At 43.2% G+C, this 27,708-nt stretch overlaps 1 protein-coding gene across 1 annotated transcript; it reads left to right on the top strand.

Moving 5' to 3' along the window:
- Positions 1-1,485: 1,485 nt before the first annotated feature.
- On the top strand, positions 1,486-26,240 carry TECPR1 (tectonin beta-propeller repeat containing 1). The gene is made up of 25 exons (XM_064726335.1): positions 1,486-1,612; positions 4,598-4,830; positions 6,500-6,682; positions 7,164-7,286; positions 7,958-8,083; positions 9,577-9,751; positions 9,845-9,945; positions 11,245-11,346; positions 11,778-11,923; positions 12,748-13,256; positions 14,013-14,158; positions 15,078-15,233; positions 15,739-15,888; positions 16,520-16,677; positions 17,329-17,456; positions 17,541-17,643; positions 18,333-18,429; positions 18,805-18,884; positions 19,186-19,242; positions 20,678-20,852; positions 21,737-21,872; positions 22,179-22,271; positions 22,901-23,007; positions 23,465-23,584; positions 24,254-26,240. The coding sequence occupies exons 1-25, from the start codon at positions 1,489-1,491 to the stop codon at positions 24,449-24,451; spliced, it is 3,726 nt and encodes a 1,241-aa protein (XP_064582405.1). The 5' UTR covers positions 1,486-1,488; the 3' UTR covers positions 24,452-26,240.
- The last annotated feature ends 1,468 nt before the right edge of the window (positions 26,241-27,708 follow it).

The raw sequence follows: 27,708 nt of genomic DNA, 5'->3' as shown, positions 1-27,708 counted from the left end.
AAACAACTAAAATCTTATTTCTACTAATAGTGGCCACAGGTTTGAGTACACATCAATTGTATCAGTCACATCCACTGAAAATCTTGCAAAGCAAATTTTCTAAGATCTAAACTGTATTTAGTCTGATAAATATGTTTTGCTACAATGATCAAATCATCAAAACACTACTAGAGAGCAAAAATTTTGCGTTGAGGTAGGCCCCAGTTTGTGCAAGGGACCAAACCACTGCAGTGAGTCAAATGTCTTGGGAGCTCAGCAGGAAACAACCCAGACTGGATAGCTTTGCTTCACACGGGAATCATTCTAGAGAATTTCATGGGTGCATCAATGCTCCAAACCACAACTCTCTGCACACCAAAACCATCTGAACCCACAGCCCACAGGACTAGAGCAAGGCAGACATATTCTCCTTAACCAGCAAGTAGAAACTCCTCAGGCAAGACTCACGAGAGATCAGCCAGTTCCCTTTGAGAGAGGTCTGCAATGCTTTTTCAGCTCCTGTACTGGCCTGCAAGACATATGAAGGTCTGGGATACTTTTGGTTCAGATATTTGGATGGACAGGCCTGAAAAGTCCTTGCCTATCTTGTTAGATGTTCTGCCTCACTTCAAAATGAAATGGCATCTGATGGCAAAAGCTGGGATGTACAAACAAGCAGTTTGAAAGGGAGGTTATTGTTTGTAGCAGGGCAAGTGGGTGATATCCTGCAATAAATGTTAAGCAGCGCCTTTGGTGATGCCCAGAGAGGGAGGATTGTTACTGTGCTCCTGCTGCACTGCCTTAGATCATGACAGGAAAGGCCTTCAATCCTTCCTTACACCTCGGGCAGGGAATTTACTGGTGGCAAAGGGCAACTCCAGGCAAAGGCTGGATTCCCTCACTCCGGCTGCAGCCACGGCTCACTCGGAGCAGCCGGACAGACGGACAGGCTCTGCCTGCACGAGCCCTTCCTCAGGGTCACAGCATCACGGAATGGGTCAGGCTGGAAGGGACCACAGTGGCTCATGGTTCAACCTTCTGGCTGAAGCAGGGTTGTTCTAGAGTGCATGGCACAGGACGGCATCCAGACAAGTCCTTGAGTATCTTCAGTGCAGGAAACTCCACATCTCTCTGGGCAAACAGTGACAGTGCTTGGTCATTGAACGGGAAAGTTGCTCTTCTTCATGTTCAGGTGGAACGTCCTGTATCGGTTTCTGCCCGCTGGTTCTCGTTCTATTGCCCGGCACCACCAAGCAGAGCCTCCTCCTGACAGCTCTTTCGATATTTCTGCACATGGGTGAGGTTCCCTCTCAGTCGTCTCTTCTCGAGGCCGAACAGGCCCAGCTCCCTCAGCCTTCCCTCACATGATCCGCTCCAGTCCCTTGCTCGGCTCTGTCGCCCTCCCTGAGCTCCCGCAGCAGCCGCCCCGGCGCTCCCCAAGCCGGGCCCCGGCGGAGCCCCGCGGTCCCGGCCCCGCCGCCCCGGCCGTGACGCGCCCGGCCCGCGCCAATGGCGGCGGCGCTCGGAGCCGGTGTGGGCGCGGCGCTCCCCGCCGGCCGCGGCTCCGCGGGGCCGCCGTGCCGGGGCGCGGCGGCTCCTTCCGCCGGGAGCGGCGCTGGGCGGCGGGAGGCAGGTGAGGGGCGAGCCCGGGGCCGGGCCGGGCAGGGCAGGGTGGGTGGGTGGGTGGAGGTCGGGCCCCTGCCGCCCTTCCCAGCGGCTCCAGCGCCGTCGGGAGCAGTGCCGGAGCCGTGGGGAGGTGCCGGCGCCTCCGCGCAGCCCCCGCGGGGAGGGCGTGGGGGGCGCCTGGGGCGCTTCGTTTCGGAGGAGCCCCGCGCCCGCCTTCCGCCGCAGCCCGCGGGGAGCGGGGCTGTGCACAGCCCGGCGGAGCGGGGCAGTGCCCGGCCCGGGGCCGTCCCAGAGGAGCGGGGCTGTTCCCAGCCCGGGGCCGCCCGCGGCCGGCGGCGCCGCAGCCCCGCACGGCTCCTGAGCCGATCCGGCCTTAATGCCCGGGCCCCGAGCGGCGCTGCCGGGCGCGGTGCGCGCTTTGCCGCGTCCGTGGAGCGCTCCGGGATCCCCGCGGGCTCCGAGCGGCGCGGCCGTGGCCGGACGGGGGTACCGGAGGAGTCCCCGCTCCGTTCGTGTGACACCGAGCAGAAATGTGTGCGCGGTGTGCCTCGGAACGCGTCCAGTCTTGGGGTGGTTCACATCCTGCCACCGCCACGGCCTGAACTCGGGGACAGGGCCCTGCTCTCCCGGGAACGTCATTGCTTTTATGTGCAAGGAGTTGGGATATTTTTCATTAATTCTGTAGCAATCAGTGATACGCCAGGCCACTGGAAATTTTAATTACCAATATGTTTTCTTCATTTAAGCATTTCCAAAATTACCTGGCTGAGCTGTGGGATGAGGAATAATTCAGCAGATCAGGTTTTTTCCAGGCCCCTGAGATTACTTGACAACTTCTGCCTTCACTGAAAAGCACATAAATCAGCAGCACTGAGAATCCTTCAAAACTGGGCAGTATCTGTCTTCATCTTCTGCAGCACAGCCAGTGCACAGGGGCCTAAAGTGAAGTCTTTAAAGTTTATAATCCCAAATGCATTTGGGATTTTCCCATGATTCCCCAGACACTGTCTCAAATGTTCAGATGAAGGAATGTGTAGAAATTCTCACTTGTCTTGGCTGCCTTAAGTATTTTAAACCAGTTGCATTATTTTATTTGTCCCATCTATGTTTTTCTTAACTTCGTAATCTTCGGAATTTTCATCACCTTTTCCTGAACCTTTCCAGATACTTTCCTGCCTGCCTGGACTATCATTCCAGGTACAGGCCTTCATTTATATATTTGCCCATCTTTAAGAGACCCAAGCATCACTTTTCTTTGTTACCTGGCTAGGTAGCTGTCATTGTTGCATTATCTATAATGCTTCCTTCACTCCAGACTCTCTGGTATTCTGGTTATTTAAGATAAAGTATATAATATTGTCTTCTGCTGTAAACACTGTTTTGGAGAATTTTAAATGCCAATACTGAAGGATTATTTTCACGGCCTTTATTTTCCCAGTGATACCCACACTAATTTTCACCTCCTCTTCACTTTGTTGCATTATTCCACGTTATGTCCATCTGTACTCCATTATAGGAGGATATACAGAAGATAAATGGCTGATCCAAGAGCAGACAGAGATTCATGCCTTCAAAGTCCCAGCAACAAAGAGGGGAAATGTTGAAAACCAGAGGATTCATCTTAGTTATGCTACAACTAATAGGAGAATTTTGCTCATGACCTTCCCCTGGTATCACTGATTCTCTGCTACTATGTGTTTTCTTATCACTGTTACCTGTTCTTCACCTGTTGGATCCAGGTTTTTAGGTACTTAGCAGCAGCAATTCTATGAAGCAAAGACTCCTGATATATTCTCCCTGGGATCCCAGGGGAATTTCCTGTGCTGTTCTTTGACACTGACCCAGCTGTGTGAGATTCTCCACAGTTTCACCACTGCCATTCACATAGAGAGTGCAAGTCAGTCCCTGTGTGCCACCTCTTTTATCAGAAAGCAGGCAGGCAGCTCTCCTTAGGCTCTTGTATTAAAAGCAGAGTTGCCATTTGACAGCAAAGCAGCAGTGTTCCACACTCATTGCAAGCAAGAATTCCTCTTCTATTGTGTTGGATCTGAGTCCCCTTTCCTCCTTTCCTCTCCCAGTTCCCTACTCCATAATTAAAGAAGCTGAAGGCAAAGTTCAAAACATTCATTAGCAATTCTGACTGTCAAACATACAGAACTATCAAAATTTGTCTGTTTTGATGGCACCCAGAAGGTCAAGTGACAGAAATACTCTGGTCTTTCTTGACTTCTGAAAGGACTGATGTGCACCTGCCTCACCCCTCTGAGAAGGGCAGGGCTGCAGTGCCCAGAAAATGACAGGTTATTATGTGACAGACCCAGAATGGAACTCAACCAGGTCTCTGCTGCCAAACCATGCTCTTAAACTCATCACACCTACGTGTAAAGATCCTGCAGTTGGATCTGCTCCAGAATGCTTTGAAAGAGCTTTCCTGGCAGAGGCAGGCAGGATGTCCATGGTTTAAATCCAGATGTGTGCTTTTGGAGAAGCTCCCTTTCACATCCTTGCCTTTGTGCCAGTGTAGGTGTGTTGTTCCACAGAGAGGAGGCTGAGAAGGAGGATCAGGGGATGTCAGGGCACTGTGGAGCTGAGATGAGCAGGGTGTGCAGCACCAGCAGCATTACCAGACCCTGGGAGTGGAGCTGCCTGCTGTGGGATGGTCTGTGCTGCTTCATCCCAGTTCACAACTGATGTCTGTCCCCAGCCTGCCAGAGCTGTCCTGTGTATTTCTGAGCTTTTGTAGCATGCACAGTAGAAAGGTCTGGTAAAGATCTTTCTTATGGCTTTTCAGGACATCTGAGAGGTGTTGGCTGCACAGCTCTGACAAAGAGGTCTGGCTGCCCGCTTTGCACAGGCTCTTTTTAAAAAGTCATCCCTTACATCTTTATTTAATTTGACTGATGATGGCTCAGAGCATGACTGATCTGCAGTAGATTCAAGATCCATTTTTGTACCCATCATTTCCAGCAATAACCTTGTTTTTGCCTTTCAGATATGGCCATGCCCAGTTCCCTCCTGTGGGCTGTTGACATTTTTGGGAGGGTTTACACTCTCTCCACTGTTGGCCAGTACTGGGAGCTGTGCAAGGACACCCAGCTGGAATTCAAGAGGGTCTCTGCTGTCAAACAGTGCTGCTGGGGAATAGCCTGTGACCACCAGGTGTACACCTACGTGTTCTCAGGAGATGTTCCCATCAGATACCAGGAGGAAACCTATGAGAACCAGGTATGGCAGGTACAGCACCTCTCACACAGCCACTGCTTGGGCTGACAGCACCTCCTGCATCAGCTGTCTCGTGTGTTTTTATCACAGGAGGATTGATCAGTTTTATTTGTTTTCATTTTTTATCAGAAGTTTCTGAAGAGTACATATATGTGCCAAATACTGGGTTATTCTTGGAGTATTTAAATTCCCAAAGGAGTTACACTTCCCTGTTCCTAGCAAAAACAATGCCAGTGTGAACTCCAGCCTGTTCTGTGTGAGCCATTTCAGACTCAGCATTCACCCTTTTCACTGAGTGGTTTCCATTTCTCCTTTCCTTAGTGACAAATACACAATCCCCTTAAGAAAATGTCCCATGTAACTTTAAGATCAGAAATATAGTATATATGATCATATATTCTGATAATATATTATCAAAAATATATTGTTATTTAAACAATGCTACTTAGTGTTCCAAAGACTTCTCTAATAAAGGCATAACTTTCCATTAAAGTACAATGTTTCCAACTTTTTTGCATATAAGTGTTAAGGTCATCCTTTCTATCTGATGCACTTCAAAATAATGTCTTTTAAACAGCATTTTAAAGGAAATTTATCAAATTTGGTTATAAGTTAACAAAAAGTTAATTGGGAGAGAAAATGGATGCATTTTCTTCAGCATGCTTCTCTGATTTCTAATGGGTAATAGAATGAATATAAATTGGGAAGATATATTAACTTACCTGCATGGGCAAAAGTACAACAAATTAATTTTATATAATATTTAATATTGATACAGCTTTTCAGCCATTTAAGTTTGTTCCTTTTATTGTGTAAACATGTTCTTTAAAAATGCAAAATTTAAAATTTTATTTGTTACTTTAAAACTCTCATTTTGTTTGTTCTAGGTAATGAAACCACAAAAAGAAATACTCTACAAGAGCTAGCAATGAAGAAATTAAACTGAAGTAGTTTGCAGATAATGTGCAAGGCAATTCAGCCAGATTTCTAGTAACAGCAAATAATATTTTGTGTAAAGATTATAGACAGATTTTGCACCACTCATTTTCCATGTGCCCTAAAATGTAAGACAGTATTACAAGACAGATTTTGACAGTATTTCTATAGTATGTAGGAGTGTGGGAGGGAAAAAAATGACAGTATTAGTGAAAATCCTTGTGTTATCACTTCTGTAACTGATTCAAGGCAGATTAGGGAAAAAATATAAGATCCAGGGGAGATTTGCTGATACAGTTCTCTCACCACTGTTCCTGGCAGAGGCAGTGCTGTTTTTCTAGTGCAGACAAGATATGAATCATCTTTCTCTGGGAGTAGATTAGAGATACCAAGGCCATCCATGCAGCATTACCCTAATGCTGCAGTGTCATGGTGCCATACATCACCAAAGAAAAAACCCAGTGCCTGGTAAAATATAGCATCAGATGGTCCTATTTGTGTAGCTGGAAATGACTTGGTTGGGACAAGCTCTGCAGTCAGCCCTTTTCTGATATTTAAAAAAGCTTCCTCCAAAGGCTGTGTCAGGGAGGGGCTCATGGAGTGAGCACTTTCTCATTCACCCCAGGAATTTATTCCTCTTCTACTGCAGAAAATAAGAAACATGTCATGACTCCCTGTAGGTGTGCAAGGAGATAATGTGATCTCAAAGAAAATCCTTATTTATTATTTCTGGCAGCGCTGGAATCCAGTTGGTGGCTTTTGTGAGAAATTACTGCCCAGTGACCGCTGGCAGTGGAGTGATGTGAGCGGGCTAAAACACCAGCAGCTCGATAGTTTCACACTGCCTTCACCACACTGGGAGTGGGAGTCTGACTGGTATGTGGATGAAAATATTGGAGGGGAACCAACAGAGAAAGGGGTAGGTGAACAATACCAAAAAGAGATCTATTCTGGGAATCCTTACTCTGTAAAATGGAAGGAACTTATAGAAGTGTAAAAAAGTCTGTAAAAATAAAACTTGCCATAGATACTTCTTTCTGGGAAATAGCTCAACTCTAATACAACAGAAAGAAGGATCTTGTTTGAAGAATTTTGAAGTTCTATAGAAGCTTTTTACTTTTGATCAGGCCACAAAATCCTGGCAACTGAATGCCATTGTTATTTAAGGTCTTTATATGAAGAAAGTAAAATGTTTATTGTCTTGTTTGTTGTGTGTATATCACCCAGAGGAATTTGGGCATGATTCATAAATCATTCATGGAATTAGCTGATCTGTTAATCAGGGCTCTAGAGACACACAGAGTGACTTGTGCTGTGACTCTTGTGCAGAATTGCTCTGAGTTATGACTTCAAGCTTTCCCTTGATCCTGTTTTTCATACAAGGAAACCTCTGTTTGCAGGGCTGGACTTATGCCATAGACTTCCCCAGCACCTACACAAAGGATAAGAGATGGAATTCTTGTGTCAGACGCAGGAGATGGATCAGATACAGGAGATACAAATCACGGGACGTTTGGGCAAAGGTTCTGGATCTCTTTTACATACTAAATAAACGGATTGTCTGAAATAATCAATTAGAAGTGCGGGGAAGTTAATTTTTTATGACTTCTCTGGAAGTCATAGCTAGACTTGGATTCTTCCACTTCCAACTTGCAATTCTTGTAAGCATAAATGGCAGGCTGGGACTTTTCATGGAAACCTGTGGTAATAAGGTGCCAAATCCTATGTGATGCAATTAGAGATGGATGCTCAGCTCCTTTGCAAATTTCAGATCAACTTTTTAACTTCCTTTGGTTTTGTGACAAGGCACTCTCGTTTAAGGTGGTACCTGCCTTGCATCATTCACAAGCTACATGCTTTATCTGTGTGAATAAGTGTTCTTTAATAATTGTTGTTCCATTCTAAGAACATTCAAAATTTGTAATTTGTGATCTTTCAGCTTTCTAATTCTGTATGCACTGTTCTGTGAATAAAAACTTCCTTTAGTTAAGGTGCAAAACACAGATTTCTCCATGCTGCCTTAGCAGCATTTCCCCTCTCTGCATATGGAGGCCTTGAGTGAGAGGGAGAATCTCCCTGCTCAGCCACTCTAGGGGTGATACAGAACCAATCTGCAAGACACAGGTCATGCCACCAGCCAAGCCAGCCTTTTGCAGTGTCTCCTCTCCTCCAACCTTCCTTCCCTTTGCTGCAGATCGTGTCCCATGATGAACCAGACCAGCTGCCAGACCCCTTCAATGACATCTCCATCGGAGGCTGGGAGATCACGGACGAGCCTCTCGGCCGCCTCTCCGTGTGGGCAGTTTCTTTGCAAGGAAGGGTATGTGTGTGTTCCCTAAGTTTTCTAATAAAATTACTAGTTAAAAGGAGTGAAAATACTTGTATAGCAAGGCAGGGTTGTTATTGTCTTACACTGGTAAGGAAATGCACTGCTTGTGCATCTGGCAGAGGATGAAAAGCTGCTTTGGGGCTACATTATGTAACAACTTGTGTTGTAAATGGAAAGGCTTAGTACTTCTAGGGTTGTTGTTTTATGGAAGCCTTTAACCTCTATGAACAGGTGAACCTTAAAAACTGGGTCTCAGTAGTAGTGTATTATGTCTTGAAAAATGCCCAGAATGCTGACTGTGGTGCTGGGAACCAGGAGAAGGAGCCTGACAGAGGTTCTGGTGAGCATTGGGCTGTGCCTTTGGGGTGGAGAGACAGGGATGATTCAAGAGTTTACAAAATGGTTTGCAAAGACACTGATTGGAAAGTGATCACCTCCTGACCTAGCAATGTGGCATCCAGCTCTGACATGTTTTCATTTTATTTTCTATTGAAAACTATATATCTTTCTCTGTGGTTGTTGGTTTTAAGCCTCCATGGGGTCTCCTCTTTTGCTCAATCCTGTGAAGATTTGACTCTTACTTTTCTTCCTTCTTTCTTCCTTCATACAGCATGTATCTAATATTCCTTTGTGTCTAGACACTTTCTAACTTGTGGTCTCAGAATGTAATACTATTTAACCATAGCTTTCAGTCACATATGGCACAGCCTGGAGAGGCAAGCAATCCTGCTTACATTGTTTAAAATAAAACTCCCTATTGCTCATACTTTCTAGTAATACATGACAAGCATCCCAGTGTAAAGCCTTACTTGACTGCCACTGTAAAATGCTTTTATTTCCCAAGTGGAAGTCCCCAGGGAAATAAAGTATTCCTAAAAACGAAGATTCAGCACTCAGCAGTCATGCTGTGGAGCATTTATATGACTGCCACAGGATACTTTCTATGTTTGACCTTTCTATTTTGACTGTGATCTACAGAAAATTGCAGTCCAAGACTAACAAATGGCTGAATGTCACCAAAGGCTGCACAGAGAATGGAATTTTTCCCCCATATTGTGACAAGCTGTGTTCAGTGAAAGTGAGGCCAGGCTCTCAGCTAACAGTAACATTTTTGTTATGTATTTGTTCACTCTAGGTTTATATAACATGCCCTGAAATACACTGAAGTGGTTTAAATGTTGAAATATACACAGAACTTGTAGCAATAGGTTACTGCACCCAATCCAGATGTAGTTCCATGACAAAAGCTGCTCTGTAGAACAGCCTCCTCCCTTAGTACATAAGGAAATAGCTTCAACTGCATAATCAACATTTAAGAAAACATACCTTTAAAGGTCAGAGTGCCATACACTACATAAAACAATCCTCTTGTTAAAGGAGAGCTGTTCTTTCCAGTTTGTCTTTACTCTTGTCTCAATGGTTTCATTGTTGTAGTGATATTTTTTCCTTATTTTAATTGGTTTTGTTTTTTTAAACGTGTCTAGGTATGGTACAGAGAAAATGTCTGCCATCACAATCCAGAAGGTTCCACATGGTCCTTAGTCACCACTCCTGGTGAAGTTGTGCAGATCAGCTGTGGACCCTATGACCTCCTCTGGGCAACTCTCTGGGAAGGGCAAGCTATTGTGAGAGAAGGAATTGACAGGAATAACCCTCAAGGTAAAATTTCTTAAATCTGGCTGGAAACCCCTTTGATTTGTAGTGTTGGATAAGAAACTAACCTACAGTGCCTTCTGGGTTCTGTCTTTGCAGGAGTTTCCTGGAGCACTGTGGAGTCTCCAAGCTCTGAAAATGGGATCATGCACGTCTCTGTGGGTGTTGATGTGGTGTGGTGTGTCACAAAGGACAGAAAAGTAAGAGGGCTCATGGTCTGCTTTTGCTTTTTCCTTCCCTTTCCCTGTCTGCTGCTCTCAAACAGGAGTGTAACTTGCACAGGAAGCATTGGTGATTTGAACTCTCTGTCCCCATGGTTTGGGGAATTCTGGCTCCCCTTGCTGTTATGGGAATGCTTTGTGGTTTGTGACTCTGTGGTTTCTTTTCTTTTGGAAGGAATTTTCTAAACCCAAGTCAGACAGATTTGGCAGGTGGATGGAGATGTGGGTGGGGATTGGATGAGGAGCCTCTTCTAAGGAATATTAAGCATCAAAATTGAAGTGACTCCTGTTTCCACAAAGACTGAATTTTTCATCAAAAGCAGCAGGGGGAGTATTCTCATCTACACTCTCCTGCATGTCTTCCTACTGCAACTGTTCCCTCTTCATCAGTCTTTTAATGTGGGGGTTTTGGTATTTAATTAGGTGAGATATCTCTTATGTGGATGTGTGATTACTTTCTTACCAGAGTTTTAACTTAGAATGATGGAATGTCTTAAGTTGGAAGGGACCCATAAAGATGATGGAGTCCCACTCCCTGCTCCTTCACACTGAATTCAAAGCCAGGCCTGAGCTCTGTGCTTGTGCAGCACTTCTGTTGAGTTTCTCTGCTTTAGTGAGTCAATACTTGCCAGCTGAGCCATGGTAACAGGCTGTGCCCAGCCTGCTCCATCTGCCACATAAATCCACTGTAATAAATGGAGATAGGCTGCTGCATTTTCCTTCAGATCTGCCACAGGGCAGTCAAGCATCCTGACGTTATGGGATTCAGCCAACAGCTTTAAGGGAGCTGCTTGCTGCTGTGACTGTATGGATGCATGCTACATACACAGGGAACTTCTTCCAGGTGCCCAGCCCACAGACACTTTCAGATTGGTAAAGTCAAGAGCTGTACTGCTAAAGACATCCTCCTGACAGTTCCCTCTGGCAGCTCTGCTTCTAGGGTTTGAATGTAAGAACACTATTTAGGAGTCCATTCAGAGTGATCAAAACCAGCCTATGTGGTGATAGTAATAGAAAGTATTTTTCCAAGAGCATAAAAGCTAACTCTGCCACAGGAAGTCCTACAAAATGTCTCCTTTTTTGGCTTTTCTGGCTGCAGGTGGACACACAATGTGGGTACTATTGGGTGAACTGTTTATCTGATAAAGAATCAAGGAAGTAATTGATTTCTTAAGACAATGTGGCAAGTCAGTCTTAGAGGTTAAGACTAATCCACTAAAGAAACTAAATTCCTGCTAGAGCAGAAGGACAAAAATTTACTTTCTGTTGTTGTTGTAGGTGTGGTTTAGAAGAGGAGTGAACTCACATAATCCTTGTGGGACAAGTTGGATTGAAATGGTTGGAGAAATGATGATGGTAACTGTAGGCTTAAACAACCAGGTAAGAGAGCAGGGGAGCAGCTGAGAGAGTATTTATATTTACATTCCCCTCTAAAGGAATGTTACCTCTAAGGGGCATGTTCCTTCTAGTGCAGGAGCTGTTCACAGTGAGGAGGGCTCTCAGCAGTGCCAGTAGGGCTGGCTGGACAAAGGGACCCTGGGCTTAAACTGCTGGGAGGGAAAGAGGCTGAATTCTGCAGTTGTGACCTGAAGGTGACAGCCAGCACGTCTTGTATGGCACAGGGAGGTGCAGACTGGTTTTGGTACAGAATTTTGTTCTGCATCTACAGTGTCAGCATTAAGGAAGAACACAAAAGGAAAATTCTGTGTCCAGCAGTTTTCTGTGCTCAGTTCTGCTCCACTGCACCTTTCTTGTATCTGATACCTGCTGCATTGCAAGCCACTTCCCTCACCAAGCCCTTTCCTCCCTAGGTCTGGGGAATCGGCTGCGATGACAGAGCGATTTATTTCCGTCAAGGTGTCACACCAAGTGAGCTCAGTGGGAAGACGTGGAAGGCAATTGTGTCTGGCAGGGAGAGTGACAGATCTCAGACTGGGAGCTCAACAAGTCTGCTCAGGTACTTCATGAAATACCTGCTCAAGACTTTGTACAGCAAGGGTTTCAATGCTAGGAGATATTTCTTTACATGCAAGGGGTACAGACAAGGAGGAGTGGGGAAGACATCTCTAAAAATTATGTATGCCAAAAGGAAATTGCATTTTTGCCATTAAAATTAACAATAAGCAGCAGTTGTTGCACTCAGAGAAGAATCTGAAGCTCCCACATTGGAATTCACTGCATGCTTGCAGTAAAGCATGTTCCTCTGGCTTTACTAGCTCTATCTGGAAGTAGTCTCTAGTAAGAGAAGATGTTGTTTATGAAATACCATGAAGGAGTGTCAACTCCACTTAGGAATTATCCTGAGTGTCACTGTATGTTTCTTTTCCTAGGGAGGTTCAGTCAGTTACTCCCCCTGTCTGCTGGCCTCTAGGCTGTACCACACATACCAATGGATCTGACTTGTTTGAGCCAGAGTGTGTGCTGAGAAGTTCCTTTTGGCAAAGACAAATCATAAAGTTAATAATGGGCTTTAAAAAATCCCATTTGTTATTTTGTATTCAGAAAATGAGATGTGTTTTCCTGAGAGTTGTAGGCAGCCAACACCACCAATTGTTTGAAAAGATCAGTACAATTCCTTCCTATGTTTCAGATTTACTAGACCAGTTTGCCAGGTTTGTGTTGGACTTGTTCCTCTGATGATACAATTTGACATTTAAAAGAGAAGTCTGCTGTTTCTCTCCTGCAGTGAAACACTAAGTCAGTTTCTGTGTGTGTGCAATCTAAGGCCTGTGCTGATTTACAATGCTTTGGATGATAATTAATTATCTATTTGTCCTTCAGTGCTGGCTGTTTCTTTACTGATGATATTCAGAACCAAACAAGCGCGGTCATTCAGGGTGATGCAGATCCTTCCTCTGATACAGAGCTGCCCACGAGCCCTGCCAGCCCTGCCCTGCTGGGAGCTGCAGCTGCTGGGAGTGGCCCAGCCAGCCAGGCTGAAACATCTGCACAGCTGCCTGTGGATCCTCTGCACTCTGAGCAAGGAGAAGCCACTGCTGCCTCAGCTAGTAATGGCAAAGATAACCTTGAAATGAATAAATCTCCTGCAAACCCAAATCCTTCTGCAGAACTGCAGTGGATAAACATTGACTTGAAGGAGGCTCAGAAGCATCCAGTGCTGTCTGTGAGCAGCTTTGCAGACACATCCAGCCTCTCCTCCCTGGGCGCCTTCTCGGTGGCAGCTGAGGACCAGTACGGAGCCGATGAGCACCCGCTGTGGGCCTGGGTGTCTGGGGGAGGCTGCCTGGTGGATCTGCACAGCCCACTGAAGTGGTTCACTGCTCCATCAGGTACTGGCCAGTCACCACAGCACACCCCAGTTCCACTCACAGCTCAGTATGCTCTTTAAGAAAAATGTTGGGTTTTTTTCTGAGCAAAGCCACTTGTGCTAACCCACTTTCTCTTACTGCAGTTTGTTAATGGGTTCATGTCTGAGCATAGTGCTGCAGTATTTAGCTGTAGAGCACTTTGGGCTTGAGATAAATAAATGTAAATCTGATATTTTCTCTTGAGTTCCTGTAGCAATTTCATAAAGTAATCTGTGCTGGATCTCCATCTCATTTTTAATTGTACTGAAACTGCAGCTTCAGGCAAAACACATAATATCACTGAGCAGTAACAGGAAGGAGTGAAAAGGGCTCTCTTGGGAGGTGCAGATGCTGGCAATAACTGCTTCACTCTGCCATTCCTACTGAAATGGGTAAAATAAACCATGAACTGTGGCATCCCAGTATTTAACAGTCTAACTGGTGATGCAGTATATTATCTAATTATCTTGCAGTATATTATCTAATTATCTTACAGTTTAGTGACAAATCTCTCATTTTTACAAGGTTATGGCTTTAAAAGCTATATAATCTATCTAGTGATCCTTTTTCTATTAATCATTTACAGAGTTTGACTGTAATACATTGATTCCAAATTATTATTAAAATGGTGTTAGACTGGGTTGCTCCAGTCTGGTGTTCTAAGGAGCACCGTGTATTACCTTTCACAGAACTGTGCTCAAAGCTCACTGGAGTTTATTGGGTTTGGTTCTGTCCCAGGTTTGTCATCATCTGTGCAGTCTCTGTCCCTGTCCATCACTCCTGCACAGACAGCAGCCTGGAGGAAGCAGATTTTTCAGCAGCTCAGTGAAAGGACAAAGCGGGAACTGGAGAATTTCAGGCACTATGAGCAGGCTATTGAGCAGGTAAGCAGTGAGGACATTTATCTCTTATCTTCTAAACACATCTGGCAATCAATAATACATTTCTGACATACTGATTTGAGCTTACTGTCAGCTTTATATTCTTGCCCTTATTTCTGTCTGTGACAACTTTCCTGGATTATTAATGTCTGAGCTCCCTGTGGGAAATTAACAGCTTGTCAAAGATGGAGCAGCAGTATTCATCTAAAAGCATTATCAGATAGTTTTGTTGAGGAAGAAACAAAGCATTGATCAGCATTATTTGGGTACTGTGAGACCTCAAATCCTCAGAGAAATGGTTGCAACAGCAGAACATTGTATGAATTATTCCACCACAAGATGAGGCATCTTAATTGAAACAGTGACTCAAGGAGGTGAGCTTCCCTCTCTGTGGCCATTAGGACTAATTCAACTTGCGTAAATAAATGGTGCAAACGTCAATGGCAGCACATAAATAGCAGCAGTTTTGTTTGATGTTCCCTTTGTTATGACTCCTTGGCTCTTTTCAGATTCATTCATATTGTTGGTCCCTTCATTGTTAATTGCCAAATGACATCTAGAATTATTTGATTAAAAACATTTGGAGTCCTGGGGTTTGATCATGTTTAAAAAAATTATATCAAAAACCTTTAAATTCCAAAGAGAGGTTGTGTTATAACAAGAGCAGACTTGAGTCAGTTATTACCTGTGTGCTACTGCATTCTTGCAGGGTAAAAATGTTACTACTGTTGTACATGTGCTACTCAGTATCTTTTTATCCACTGTTTCCATATGGGAATGTGTGATACAGGTGTATGAATGTGTGATAAGGTGTGATACAGACTAACCTGCAGCAGACACAACTTGTGGGCACAAACCCAGCATTTGGGAGAAAGAAAAAGAGTCATGCAGTTTCTTTATTCCTTTTGTGTTTGCCTTGCAGTCAGTTTGGGTTAAAACTGGAGCCTTGCAGTGGTGGAGGAACTGGAAGCCTCATAAGTGGATGGATGTTCGAGTAGCACTGGAGCAGTTCACGGGGAGTGATGGGATGCGTGACAGCATCCTGTTCATCTATTACATGTACCACGAGGAGAAAAAGGTGTGTTCAGCTGCAGGCCCCTGGGAGAGCTGCTTTTGGCAAAGGGAAGCCTCTGAAAGGGAAACAGTTTCTTTAAGGAGGCAGACTATGGCACCTGCTGCTCTGAGGTTTGGCAGCCAATTCAAAGGTAACTCCAGGTACCAGCAAACCCCAAGTTTTTCTGGGCTGTGTCAGTGCTGTGTCAGAAAAACCCAGTCACAAACCACTCACATTGCTTAAACTATCAGTTCTGCACTAATTAGGAATTCTTCTGAAAATTCAAAGTGTTCTTGACTGTGAAGAACCCAGCTTGGCTGGATAGAGTCTTCCCAAGTAGGGTTAATGCCTGCAGGCAATAGGAATCAGAGGTAGGGGGAGGCTGGAAGTGGAGTCTCATTCCCTCTGCGCCAAGAATTGATTCTTTGCTGTCCTTGGCAGGAATGCCTTGTTTGTAGACCAGAAGTGTGAAAATGCTGGCTCTGTGGAAGGTTTGCCTTAGTCACAGGTGTTTTTTCTCTTGTCTTAGTACATCCATGTGTTCCTGAATGAAGTGACCATAATAGTTGAAGTGCTGAATGAAGCCAAGCATTCCTTTGCCCTGTACACACCTGAGAGGACGAAGCAGCGATGGCCAATCCGCCTGGCAGCCGCAACAGAGCAAGAAATGCACGACTGGGTAATGCTGGGCATCTCTCATTTCAGGCTGGCAGTATCTGCAACTAAACATAGAATCCAGTCTCTGGAATGTCAGCATTACATTTAAACTCTTGGGGCTACTCATCTGGTTTTTAAGTGTAGGTATTTAAACCATCTGATCAATCTTATTTAAAGGCACCTGAGGCTTGTTATCTCCTCTGAAGCCTGTTTGCTTTCTCGTGCTGCAGTTATCCACAGCAACACCAATATTGCTTTACATTCTCTTCCTATCTCTGGACATAGATTAGGGTAGGAATGAAATAGGAGTTGAATGAAGTTATTGTGTTCGTCTGCATTGGTAGAAGAACCATTCTCTGTTTTCATTGCTGCAGTCTTTTGTACAGGCAGACAGGCATAGATACACTGGAGTAGGGGCAAACCTGAGAGATGCTTCATCCTGATCAGCTCCTGCAAACCACAGCAGTCCCAGTGGTTGTATAATAATTTCTGAACCACTGAATTCTAGTGCCTTTTGAGAAAAACCTGCAAATTCACTTTGATGATTGGCAAGAATGTACAGAGGTAAAATTCTGTTTTGCAGTACTGACCATCTCTATGGGAATTTTTGTTCTCGCTGCAAATGGAAGCTTTTTTTGCTTCTTGTTTTATAGCTGTCTTTGCTGAACATGTCTTGCTGTGAAAGCAGACGGATTCAAGGCCCTCCTTCTCACCATGCCATTTGGTCAGTCACTTGTAAAGGAGACATCTTTGTTAGTGAGCCAAGTCCTGAGCTGGAGGCTGGACCCCAGTTGATGCCATGTGACCAAATGTAAGAGGCTTCTGAAGCTGTTCTTTCTGCATGGGATGCCATCCAGCAAAGAATGTCCTGTCAGTTCAGTGGCTTTGGTGGGCTCTTGGTGGGTGTAGTACACTGCAGATGTCTCTCACTGACAGGGTTAATGGCTGCCTTTCTACTCTTGATTGCATGTGAAGAAATTCACCAAATCATATTTTTTAATTCTTGGATGCTGGAGATATCCTTGTGATTTCAAAAGCCTTTCTCACTGAGATCCCAATTTTTAAAATTGTATCTTTAATGTCATAAGAGATAGCCTAAACTGAAAGTAAATTTAATCGCTGTAATTAGAATATAATTTGAGCATTCAGTTTTATCTGAGTCAAGAAATCCGAAATTCTCAGTCTTCCATAGACACTGCAGTCCAGGAGCAGTTTCTTGACAGTTTTTATGACAACTGTGGCAATATGGAACTGCAAACTCCTCAAGCAGAACAATGCCATCTGCTTTTTGGGAGCTGTTCAGAGGGAAATGCTTTCAGCTGGCAGCTGCTTTCACTTAGAGATTGCTCAGTGGTTGGACAAGTGAGCAGAGCAGTTGCCTGTGCTGAAGATCATGGGGTTGTTGGTGGGAAAGCAGCATCCCTGCAGGATGTGGTGCTGAGTGCAGTGTCCTTCCTGGCAGGTTCTGGCGCCAGGTGGGAGGGCACCTGCGGCTGGTGGAGAGCAACAGCCGGGGCGTGGTGTGGGGCATCGGCTACGACCACACAGCCTGGGCTTACACTGGTGGATATGGAGGAGGCTTCATCCAAGGTACAGCTTGGCAGTGATGGAGTTTAAAATGTAATGTCTTCGAGCTTTGGCTTTATTCTAATCCACATTGTTTATTTCTCACAGGACTGGCCAGTAGTGCTGATAACATTTACACACAGTCAGATGTGAAATGTGTTTACATCTATGAGAACCAACGGTGGAACCCTGTCACTGGATACAGCAGCAGGTTATTTACTCCATTTATTGCATTTATTTACTTTAACACTACTACTGTCAAATGAAACAAGGGCTTTGTTCTAGCTTGGAAGAATTATTACACTTACTGTGTAATACTGTATTACACTTACTCTGTCTTCTGTCTCTTCCAACATTCATAGTTAACCTGTGATGGCAGGAGCAGCATTTCTCAATTTTCTAATTTGTAATTATCAAAAATGTCAAAATGCCATTATGGCAAAGTGTTACAGATTTGTGCTTTGTGATTGCACAAAGTGTGCCTACTTGCAGTGTCTTTCACTATTAAGACCAGACAGAAAAGTTATTAGGATCTGTATATTCCTGTACATATTGTGCTAAATACACTGTGTCCTTGAATAGGATATTTGACCAAAAGTATAGAAAAATATATATCCAATTATATGGCATTCACGTTCCAGTTCTATATGGTAGTGAGGAATATCACTCTACAGAGAAAACATTTACAAGGTCCTCAAGTTTGCTATAACTGGAAGCAATTGCACAGATTCTTTCCCACTGTGCTCATCACTCACATGATATTTCTAAATAGAGATTAATGATGGCAGTGTTTTGTGTGTGAAAGCAGAAAGTGCTACAAAAAGGCTTTTCTTCCCTTGCCTTTTAAACTCCCTGTTGTAAATGACCTTGCATTCCTTGTGCACTGTTCCACCACCACAGAGGTCTGCCCACAGACAGATACATGTGGAGTGATGCCTCTGGCCTGCAGGAATGTACAAAGACCAATACCAAGCCTCCTTCTCCACAGTGGTCTTGGGTAAGTTTTGGCTTACAAATTTTTTTACAAAGTCCAGGCTTAGGAAGTAGGATATAAGACTTGAGTTCAAGGGGCCCAGATTTTCTTCTGTTATTTGTTGTAACATTTAACCTTGTTTTCCCATTAATAGCTAGCAATAATCTTCCATAGTCAAAAGAATGTTAAGCATTTAGTGAGGTGTTTGTTTAATGTGACTTAGATAATTTTCTCCTCCGCTGAATTAAAAGATTTGGGTAAAAAATTAAAAAGTATTTCAAGTGTTAGAAGGTTTCTAGCAAGTCATTGCTCTCCAAAAGGGGGAGGTAAATAGAAGAAGGGGTGTTCATGATGCATTAGGTGTTGATTGTTACTGCCAGTGTCCCTGTTTGCCCACAGGTCTCAGATTGGTACATCGACTTCAGCCCGGCGGGCGGCACGGACCGGGAGGGCTGGCAGTATGCAGCTGACTTCCCAGCGTAAGCAAACTCCTCTTCTGCCAAATCCCAGGCTCCAGTCCTCACTCCTTCTTGTTTCTGGTTTGCACATTAACTGCCCTCTGCCAGAGACACAACACTGCCTCATTTCCCCCTTTTTGTGGCCATGCTGATATTTGCAGGGAGGGAGGGCAGCAAGGTGAACTTGGCAAACTGTGACTTGAAGAATTTTAAAATCAGCAGTTGTGCCTGGTGGGCAGATGGAGGCAGTGCTCTCAGGCTGGCACTGACACTGGAGATGCTCTGACATCCTCATGAACATTGTTTAAATCTGTTTTGGTAGGTCCTACCATGGGCACAAGACAATGAAAGACTTTGTCCGACGGAGGCGCTGGGCCAGGTGAGGAACCTCAATATAAATAAGATTTGAAGTTGAATCTAATTGCTCACTAAGTCTACTTTTGTTATGAGGTCAAGAGTCTTGTCAACAAAACCCAATCAACAAAAGAAAAAGTAAATAAACCTGAAATAAATAACCCAGCAGAGAAACTGATGACCTTTAACATTATGTATCTAATTGTAAGTCTCTATGGGTAGTTACCCTCTTGGATTTTGTGGGATCTGTAGATAATAAAGTCAGACAGTTCTTCTCTATATCTGATTTTCCTTATGGTAAATGATTGAGGAATAGTAGGCACTGGGTATCTCAGTATATATTACATCACTTGTAACTGCTGCTAATAGGCCTTCTATATTAATAGTTTCAATTTATGAATTCCACATACTGAATGCTGGGCCACAGATACTCCAACTCCATTTCAGTCAGAGGAAATGTCCAGGTGGAACCCAGAAAACAGCAAACTGCCACTGTATTCTATAAGCTGAGGAAGTCTGTGCATTCCTTGTTTTTCCAACTTTTCTGTGCTTTCTATACTAGAGCATTTAATAGCTGTACTAATTAATTGCCGTGAACTCACACACTGCTGGGTTTAGTATTGGTGCTACAAAGTATTTTGCCCCCTGTACAAAAAGCTCTGCAGTGAGTGAGGTTCTGGAGTATCAAAAGTGTTATTTCAGGATATGCGGCAAAACAAACCCAGTAAATCAATATATTATTATTGAAATAAAATTTGCAACTTAGAAATACTCTCTAGTCTAAATACTTCCTCTTGTTTTAACTACCAATTGAAATTTGAAAACAAATTGGCTCAGGGTTGGATGTGGTTTTTCAGAACTAGAAAACAGAGGAATGTCCTGATGTTTTTTGAGCATTATTCATACATGAAATTGTTGTGGTGAGGATAGAGTCTAACATAATAATTGACAGCACTACTTTGGTGCAGTTTCCGCAGAAGAAGTACACAAAGTCCCAGCATGACTTACCAAGTCTGTCATTTAGAGCTGCTTTACCTCTGCCTACCTCAAGATGCTACATAACCTTTTTAACAGACCAACCACAAAAGAATTGTAAAGTTATTCTTTTGACCAAGACAGAGGAAGGAATGAGCTGGGTGTGGAGCTCTCTCTGGAACTTACAATCCTGCTGCTGCCCAGTGAGTCTGAGAGAGCGATGGAGCAGTGTAGCACCAGTTGCAGACTTCTTGGGTGGTCCTGGTTTTATAAAGTAACTTAAAAAAAACCCCGAGAAATCAAAATTAGCTCAAATTTAAAAACCTAATTAATTGTTAAAAACCTCTTTCAAATTAAAAATACTAATATTTAATGAAAAGCACTACCTAATGAAAAAAACTTTAGGACTGGAAGTCAACAATAAACTGGGAAACCAGTTATAGAAAGTACATACTTCTGACAGGTTTGGGCTTTTTCTGCTTCAGAAAATGTAAGATAGTCACCAACGGGCCATGGCTGGAAGTGCCTCCTGTTACCCTGTGGGACATCTCCATAATTCCCAGTTCAGATGCAGACGATGAAGAATCAGTAGCACTGTGGGCAATCAGTGACAAAGGAGACGTGCTCTGCAGGCTTGGAGTGACACAGCAAAATCCAGCTGTAAGGCTCCCTGTTTGTTTTTACTGCTTATTGATGTATTTAATGTGATATGCAAGTACATACAGTCACACAGAGCCCTCTCTCAAAGCACCTTGTGATTTTTCATCCCTATGTGTCCCAGATTTTCACATGCCTGTCCATCAGCTGTAGCACAGTTTGCTGCCCACGTTCCTTATAATAGTGCTTCTCTTGCATAATCCACCTGAGCTTGTGCCACACCACCTGCAGGAGCCTCTCTCAGCTCCTGGCCATCTCCTCATGAAGCATTTTACTTCCACTTTCTGCCCTGGCAGCTTAGTTCTTCTTTTTTTGTTTGTTTTTTGAAATGGTTGATAACAGGTGTATCCCACTGAAAGGAATTGCTGAGGAATGGACTCTGTGAAGCATGGTCCCACTCTAGGACCTCAATATCAGTAGGATAAAAACCAGGAAAAACATCAAAGAAAATGCTTTAGTAGAATTTGGAGAAAAACTACAAGAAATTGAAAAATAATTAATTCTTTTTTTCCTTCCTGATCTGTTAGGCTGTGCAGCACTGAGAACTGGAATACTGTGTCTGGAATATGAAATCCTGTATCAGCTGATTTTTGTGAGGAATTAAAGAAAAAAAAAGAAGACTCTAGTCCAGCTGTTCAGAGACATGTAGATGCCTAAAATGCAGTGATTTTAATATAAAAGGCCATGGTCCAACTTAGTTAGTTTCAAAGAGTTGTATATCCAAATATCTTTGAGGATCATTTCTGTTCAGTCATAAAGTTATGTAAGATTTATTCTCCAGAACATTTTTCACCGTGTGGGTTTTTTCTCATTTGGTAATAGTCAACAATATTTTGTCATGGAGGTTTTAAGCACTGCTTCACAATTAATTTCCCATGATTTGTTAGGGAACATCCTGGCTGCACGTGGGAACAGATCAGCCCTTCATTTCCATCTCCATTGGAGCATTTTACCAAGTGTGGGCTATTGCCAGAGATGGTTCTGCCTTCTACCGGGGTTCAGTGTCTCCAAACAAGCCTGCAGGTAAGAACTCGGACTTTGGCTTTTGCTCTGCTCCACTGCCATGTCTGAAAAAGTCCAATCTGTTTCACAGAGGCCTTTCCCATGGCTGTGCAAAACAGTGCATACAAATAATGCAATAATTATAGCAGCTCATTTGCTATGCACTTGTGTAATTGAAAGTGTTCATTTGTAAAAATTAATCTGTTAAAAATATATGAAGTGTGATGTCATTCACAGCTTTCCTGCACAGCAATGGATTTCAGCTGCAGACATTTCCATACCTAATTCTATTTTTGCAATGCTTAACTCAAGATTTGTGACCTTTAGGTGACTGTTGGTACCATATCCCTTCACCTCAAAAACAGAAGCTAAAACAAGTCTCAGTGGGACGAACATCTGTGTTTGTCTTGGATAAAAATGGTAAGGATTTAAAAAACTATTAGTCAGTGCTACAAAAAGTACATCAGTCTGTACCAGAGTGATTTAAAAAGAAGAGGTTAAGTTAGAACTGGACAGATGAATACTGGTGCTCCAAAGGGAGCAATATTTCATACTGAAGGATGTGGAGTAGCAGTGCATTAAGTTCTGCTTCTGAAGGCTTGGCTGTTGTATCTGACAGTGCTCTGGGTAACAACAATCCAGCATCTGCTCTGGGGGGGGAAGACACAGATGAATGGCAGAGAATTGCATGGCTGGGTTTTGTCTGGACTCCAAAGCAGATAAATCATGAAGCATCTTTTGTACAAGAAACAAGCCTTTAACAACAGATTCAGGGATCTTCATCTCATTTTGTTTTCTAGTGCCTAGTTCCTTATATGAGCATTCTTCCCTAAGAAGTTTTACAACAGAGGATTTGCTATTTTTTATAAGCAATAACTACAGAAATACAAATTCCAAAGTGGGAGCTTCATTTTGTCCATCTCTGTAACGCCTTAGCCAAAACTGCATTTCCCTGGAACTCAGAAAGAATTAATTCCTTATTGATGTTGTTGGCAGCACTTCAGACAAGCAGCCATGCTGGGCTGTAACCAGCACTCTCTGTTTCCCAGGCAATCTCTGGTACAGGCAGGGAATCACTCCCAGCTACCCTCAAGGATCCACCTGGGATCACGTTTCCAACAATATCCGTAAAATGTCTGTGGGGCCCCTGGACCAGGTGTGTATTAAGCTTCCTTGTATCTCATGAGTTTATTAAAAATTATGTAGAATATACTTTAATAATTCAATGTTCTTCAGTCTTAGTTTTGTTTAACTTCATTATACAAATGTTGGTCTAAATGTTGGAATATGATAAAAAGAGAAAAAATCATACCAGTGGAATAGTGATACAGCCAAGCCTTCTGCTGTAAAAAGCCTCACTATATTTTCCCATTTTTTTAACAAGGCTATATATTTTAAAAAGGCTTTTATATATTTAATCTATTTCCTGCCAAGTCTTATCTGGCAATGTTTTAATTACAACACTGCTCTATAGTTTGTCTGAGTGTCTCTCTGCCTAAATGAAAGCATTTTCAGCCTATTGAAGAAAAAGCCTGATTTTTGAAAGGGGTCAGACAGAGATTTGACATCTGGGAAGAGCAGCACATTTGACTGCCTCTCTCTGCTTCCTTGAGGTGTGGGTGATAGCTGACAAAGTGCAGGGCAGCCACAGCCTGAGCTGTGGGACCGTCTGCCACCGGACTGGTGTCCAGCCCCTGGAGCCCAAAGGCCTCTCCTGGGATTATGGTATTGGGGTAAGTGCTGGGGGCACACAGCAGCCTCAAGTTGTACATCCCAATGTCTGCAGGCTCACAGAGAAAGGGAAGTGCCATCCTGCCCAGCTGGGCAGCATGGGAAAGCTTGGATATACCTGTAGGAAACTGATATTTTCCTCCAGGTTTATTATAATGAAGTTATTATAATGGGTTGTGCAGTCATAGCTGGGAAGTTTTTTATTTGCATTTGATAAGTATTCATTTTAAATAGGTAATTTAAAAGTTACAATGAAAAAACTAGTGGAGTAAGAGCCATTTAAAAGAAAGTGGATTCCTTCCTAGTCTGCACATGAATACTCCTCATTGTTGTACCCTGTAATATTCTCAATGTTTTGAGAAAGGCTATTTCAATGTTTTGCCACCTTTCAAATTGGTGGAACATCTGCAGTGGCTCTGTTATGAATGCCTGACCCTACTAATCTCAATTCTCAATGTGATAAAAAACAATCCTCAAGTTTGCCACTATAACTCCCTGTCAGGGAGGTTTGCTGTGTTTTGTTTCATTTTACAAAGAGCCTTTTTTCTGATTCAGAGCAGGATTACTTTCCTCATGAACAAATAGAACAATAGCAGTGCACATAAAGCATCACATCCAGCACTGACAGGGTGATATTTCTCCTTTTGAGTTTCTGTGTCCCTTTTTCACAGGGTGGGTGGGAGCACATTACAGTCAGAGGAAATGCAACAGAAGCATCTCGGGGTGCTGTGCCTGACACTGCAGAGGAAAACCCCACAGCACCAAAGGAGGGAGAAGATGAGGAGAGTAAAGGGAAAACAGAACACTCCAAGACCCCTCTGATGGTCAGTGAAAGTCAAGAGTTGGACAGAAATTCTGTTAACTGTTAAATTGTTGCCATCTATGTGTTGCTAACAAGCAGTAGGCAATAGTTGGAAAAGAAATAGATGTCTACTGCTTGGAGAGAAAAACATTTTTGTGCTACTAATATGTTTGACTGAACTGGATTTTGCAATGGGGTATTTTAAGTACTGAATCCTTCTAATGCATCTTGTGTAAAATGTGACTTGATAGAGTTCATACTTTTGTCAAAGCAGGCAAGGTTTTTAACCATAATGTATTTCTGACCCTTTGTCATAGCTGCTACACACCATGCAAATGTGAATATCTGCTCCCATGATCACTGCATTTACTTCTATTTTTTGTGCTCCCTACATTTCTCTCATATTCACACATCTTGCACACTGTCCTTGAGATTCATCTTTGAGCACAGATGAAAATGTTGTTTCAATTTGAATGAATGCAGGCAAACACAGCTGGTCCTGTTTGTAGAGCCCTTACACAGGCACAGAGCTCTGCTCAGGGAGGGCTCCATGTCTAAGGACAGACTTGGCTCAGGCTGTTCTTGCTCCCAGCAGCAAAATCAAATTCTGCACAACTCTGCTTAGGCTGCAGTTAGCGGGCAGGGCCAGTTTTTGCTGTCTTTTCTCACAGTGTGTTAATGAGGCAGCAGAACCCCTGGATTCAGGGAGCCACTGGAGAGCCCAGGCCTGCTCAGTGGGGCTCAGCTCTGAACTGTCACTGCAGGCACTGGGAAATCGTGTTCTGTCTTCAGCTGAACTGAAATTGGGGCAGGTGAGGGACACAGATGCCTTCCTAAGGAGGCTGCAAGGGACAGGGCTCTGGAGGCTGTTCCAGATCATTGCAAATTATGCTCTCCTACTGTAGAAGGTAAAGGAAGGTCTTAAGGTGACTCTACAGTGGTAGGAATGCAAAACAACTGTACTGACAGCAGTGGAGTTTGCCAGTGTACACAGATGGCAGTTCAGAATGATGAAGCTCTGCTCTTCATTTTGAGTAAGTGATTTATCCATCCCTTTTTCCAACATGAAATCACTTTCTATTCTCAAGAAAAAGCTTTTTTTTTCCTGACTTATTTATCATGATTGGACAGTTTACATTCATTTCTCCTCTGTGTGTGTGACTCCACATGAAGCTATTTTTATATGATGAACAGTTTGGTGTGGTCTCAGTACTGTATTTGTAGAAGTAAAACTTATGTTTGCACGTATTTAAGGAATATATTTGGTATTTAATGCCAAGGAAAGCACTGTTTCCAAGTCCAAATGTGAATGAAGATTGAAGATGCTTTACTGTTAAAAAAAGAACCTGTTGATCTTTCCAGTATGTGATTAGAGATTTCTGGTTTATACATTCACTGTGGGAGAAGCATAAATCATGTGTTGCATTAATTACCATAATTGGTTTTGCATAACTTGCACAGTATCTTGTCCAAATAAATAACTTTATTACATGTATTTTTAGAGAATTATTAGGATTGTATTTTTCTCTGCATTGTATCAAGATTTTTCCTGTTAATAGTCAGTGTTTACATCTCCAACAATCAACCTGATTGCATACAATAAGCTTTATAATGTACCTTTGCATTTTTCCCTACATTGCCAAGTTTCACTTTGGGTTTAAGTGAAAAAAAAAAGTTATAAGTTGTTTATGTTTGAGTACTAAGTATTTGCCTTCTAAAATATTATTTAGAAAATTATTTAATTTAAAAATATAATGTCATTGTTGTGGCTAGTTAATGTATGGAAAAGTGACTTTAAACTGAAGCAATTTTGAAAAATAAAAGTAATTTATCAGAAAAACATGCTTCTTAATCCCTTCTGACATGTCCAAGAACAGAGCACTTTGTACTTTGCTACGCAGTGGAACTAGCAGCTGTAATTCCATAAAAATACCTTTGTCCAAAAAATGCCTGACTGTCCCTTGGGAATATGTTCAGGGAATATGTTCAGGGAAGGGGTGACTCTCACCTGCCTCCTTGGCTGCTGTATTTATAGCCAGATATGATGTGCCATTCTGGGCTTAATATTTGAAATGCTTCTGGTTGCAGAAAGTCAAAAATACACAGCCCAAGCATTAAACTCTGTATATTTAGGAGCAATACCTGCATACTTGGTTCTTAAAGTGCAATTCTTCATCAAGAGCACTGTTAAAATACTGGATTTTAAACTTGCTGGTTCCCTCTTTCCACCAATGCAGCCAAACAGCAATTCAAACATAACTATCCCACAAAAGCATTCCAGGGATGTTTACTGGCTGGAAGCTCTCAGACAATGACCTTTAAAGAATCCTACCAAAAAAATTACCATAATCTACAAGTGCTTGGTCATAGCTGACTGTGTGGCACACAGAGCCACAGTTTGCAGTGACCTAGGGTGAGAAATAACCAAACAACATCAACATCTCTTACCTGAGGAGGTGCTGAGTGGAATAACTGGAAGAAAAGGCCTTGGTGTTACTGACTGACCCATTGTGATCAGTGCACAAACACAGTGAGGATTCATTTACCCACACAGAGCTGCTGGTGAATGGAGTAAGATCCAGCACTGTAATGACAAGTTAAATCTCTAAGAGACTCTGCAATTCTTTCATTAACACTTGAGTATGAGAAGGGCTAAATCACATTTATTTTAATGTGAATCAAGTTCGACAACTAGGAAAATTCCAGTTGAGGCAGGATCCAGTAAGGCAACCACATGTATAAACTGTTGTGTTGTTCTACATCATAGCTGTGGATTGCTGTGGTGGAGAAAGAGAATTCACATTTCACATCCCTTACCAGCCTGTGTGGGAATCCTCACCTTTCACTCTCAATTACATTGTCATCCCCTCAGCTGTGCTGCAGCAAACTACAAACACATTCCAAACTGCACAGAGCAGCACGATCCTTTTGTGATGGATCTGATAAATGCTTCCTCAGCCCCCACTCCTCCTTGGACACCCTTCTCTGCTGGAAAAGGACCAGGCCACAAACCATTATCAATCCTAGTGATGCACGAGGTGCCAAATGTTTCCTGTGCCCTCAGAGCACAGAGCAGCAGCTCCTGTTCATGGGGCATGTGGGGAGGGGGAGCAGGGACATGGGGGCTCTGTGGGCACCACACTTCCAACTGAGGCCACTCCAGCCTCAGGTGCTCCAGGTAAGAGAATACAGGAGGAAATGAGAGTTCCTCAGTGACATAAAACTTTTTACCACAGAAGGGGATAGAGGGAGGGGAAAAAAAGAGCTTATTTTCCTTTTGAAGAGTTTCTGCTTCATTTATTGCTTTACAGTATCAGAATCTAA

The sequence above is a fragment of the Zonotrichia leucophrys genome, chromosome 14 (assembly GCF_028769735.1).
Source record: "Zonotrichia leucophrys gambelii isolate GWCS_2022_RI chromosome 14, RI_Zleu_2.0, whole genome shotgun sequence".
NCBI lineage: Eukaryota > Metazoa > Chordata > Aves > Passeriformes > Passerellidae > Zonotrichia > Zonotrichia leucophrys.
This window is presented reverse-complemented; position numbering and strand designations above follow the sequence as displayed.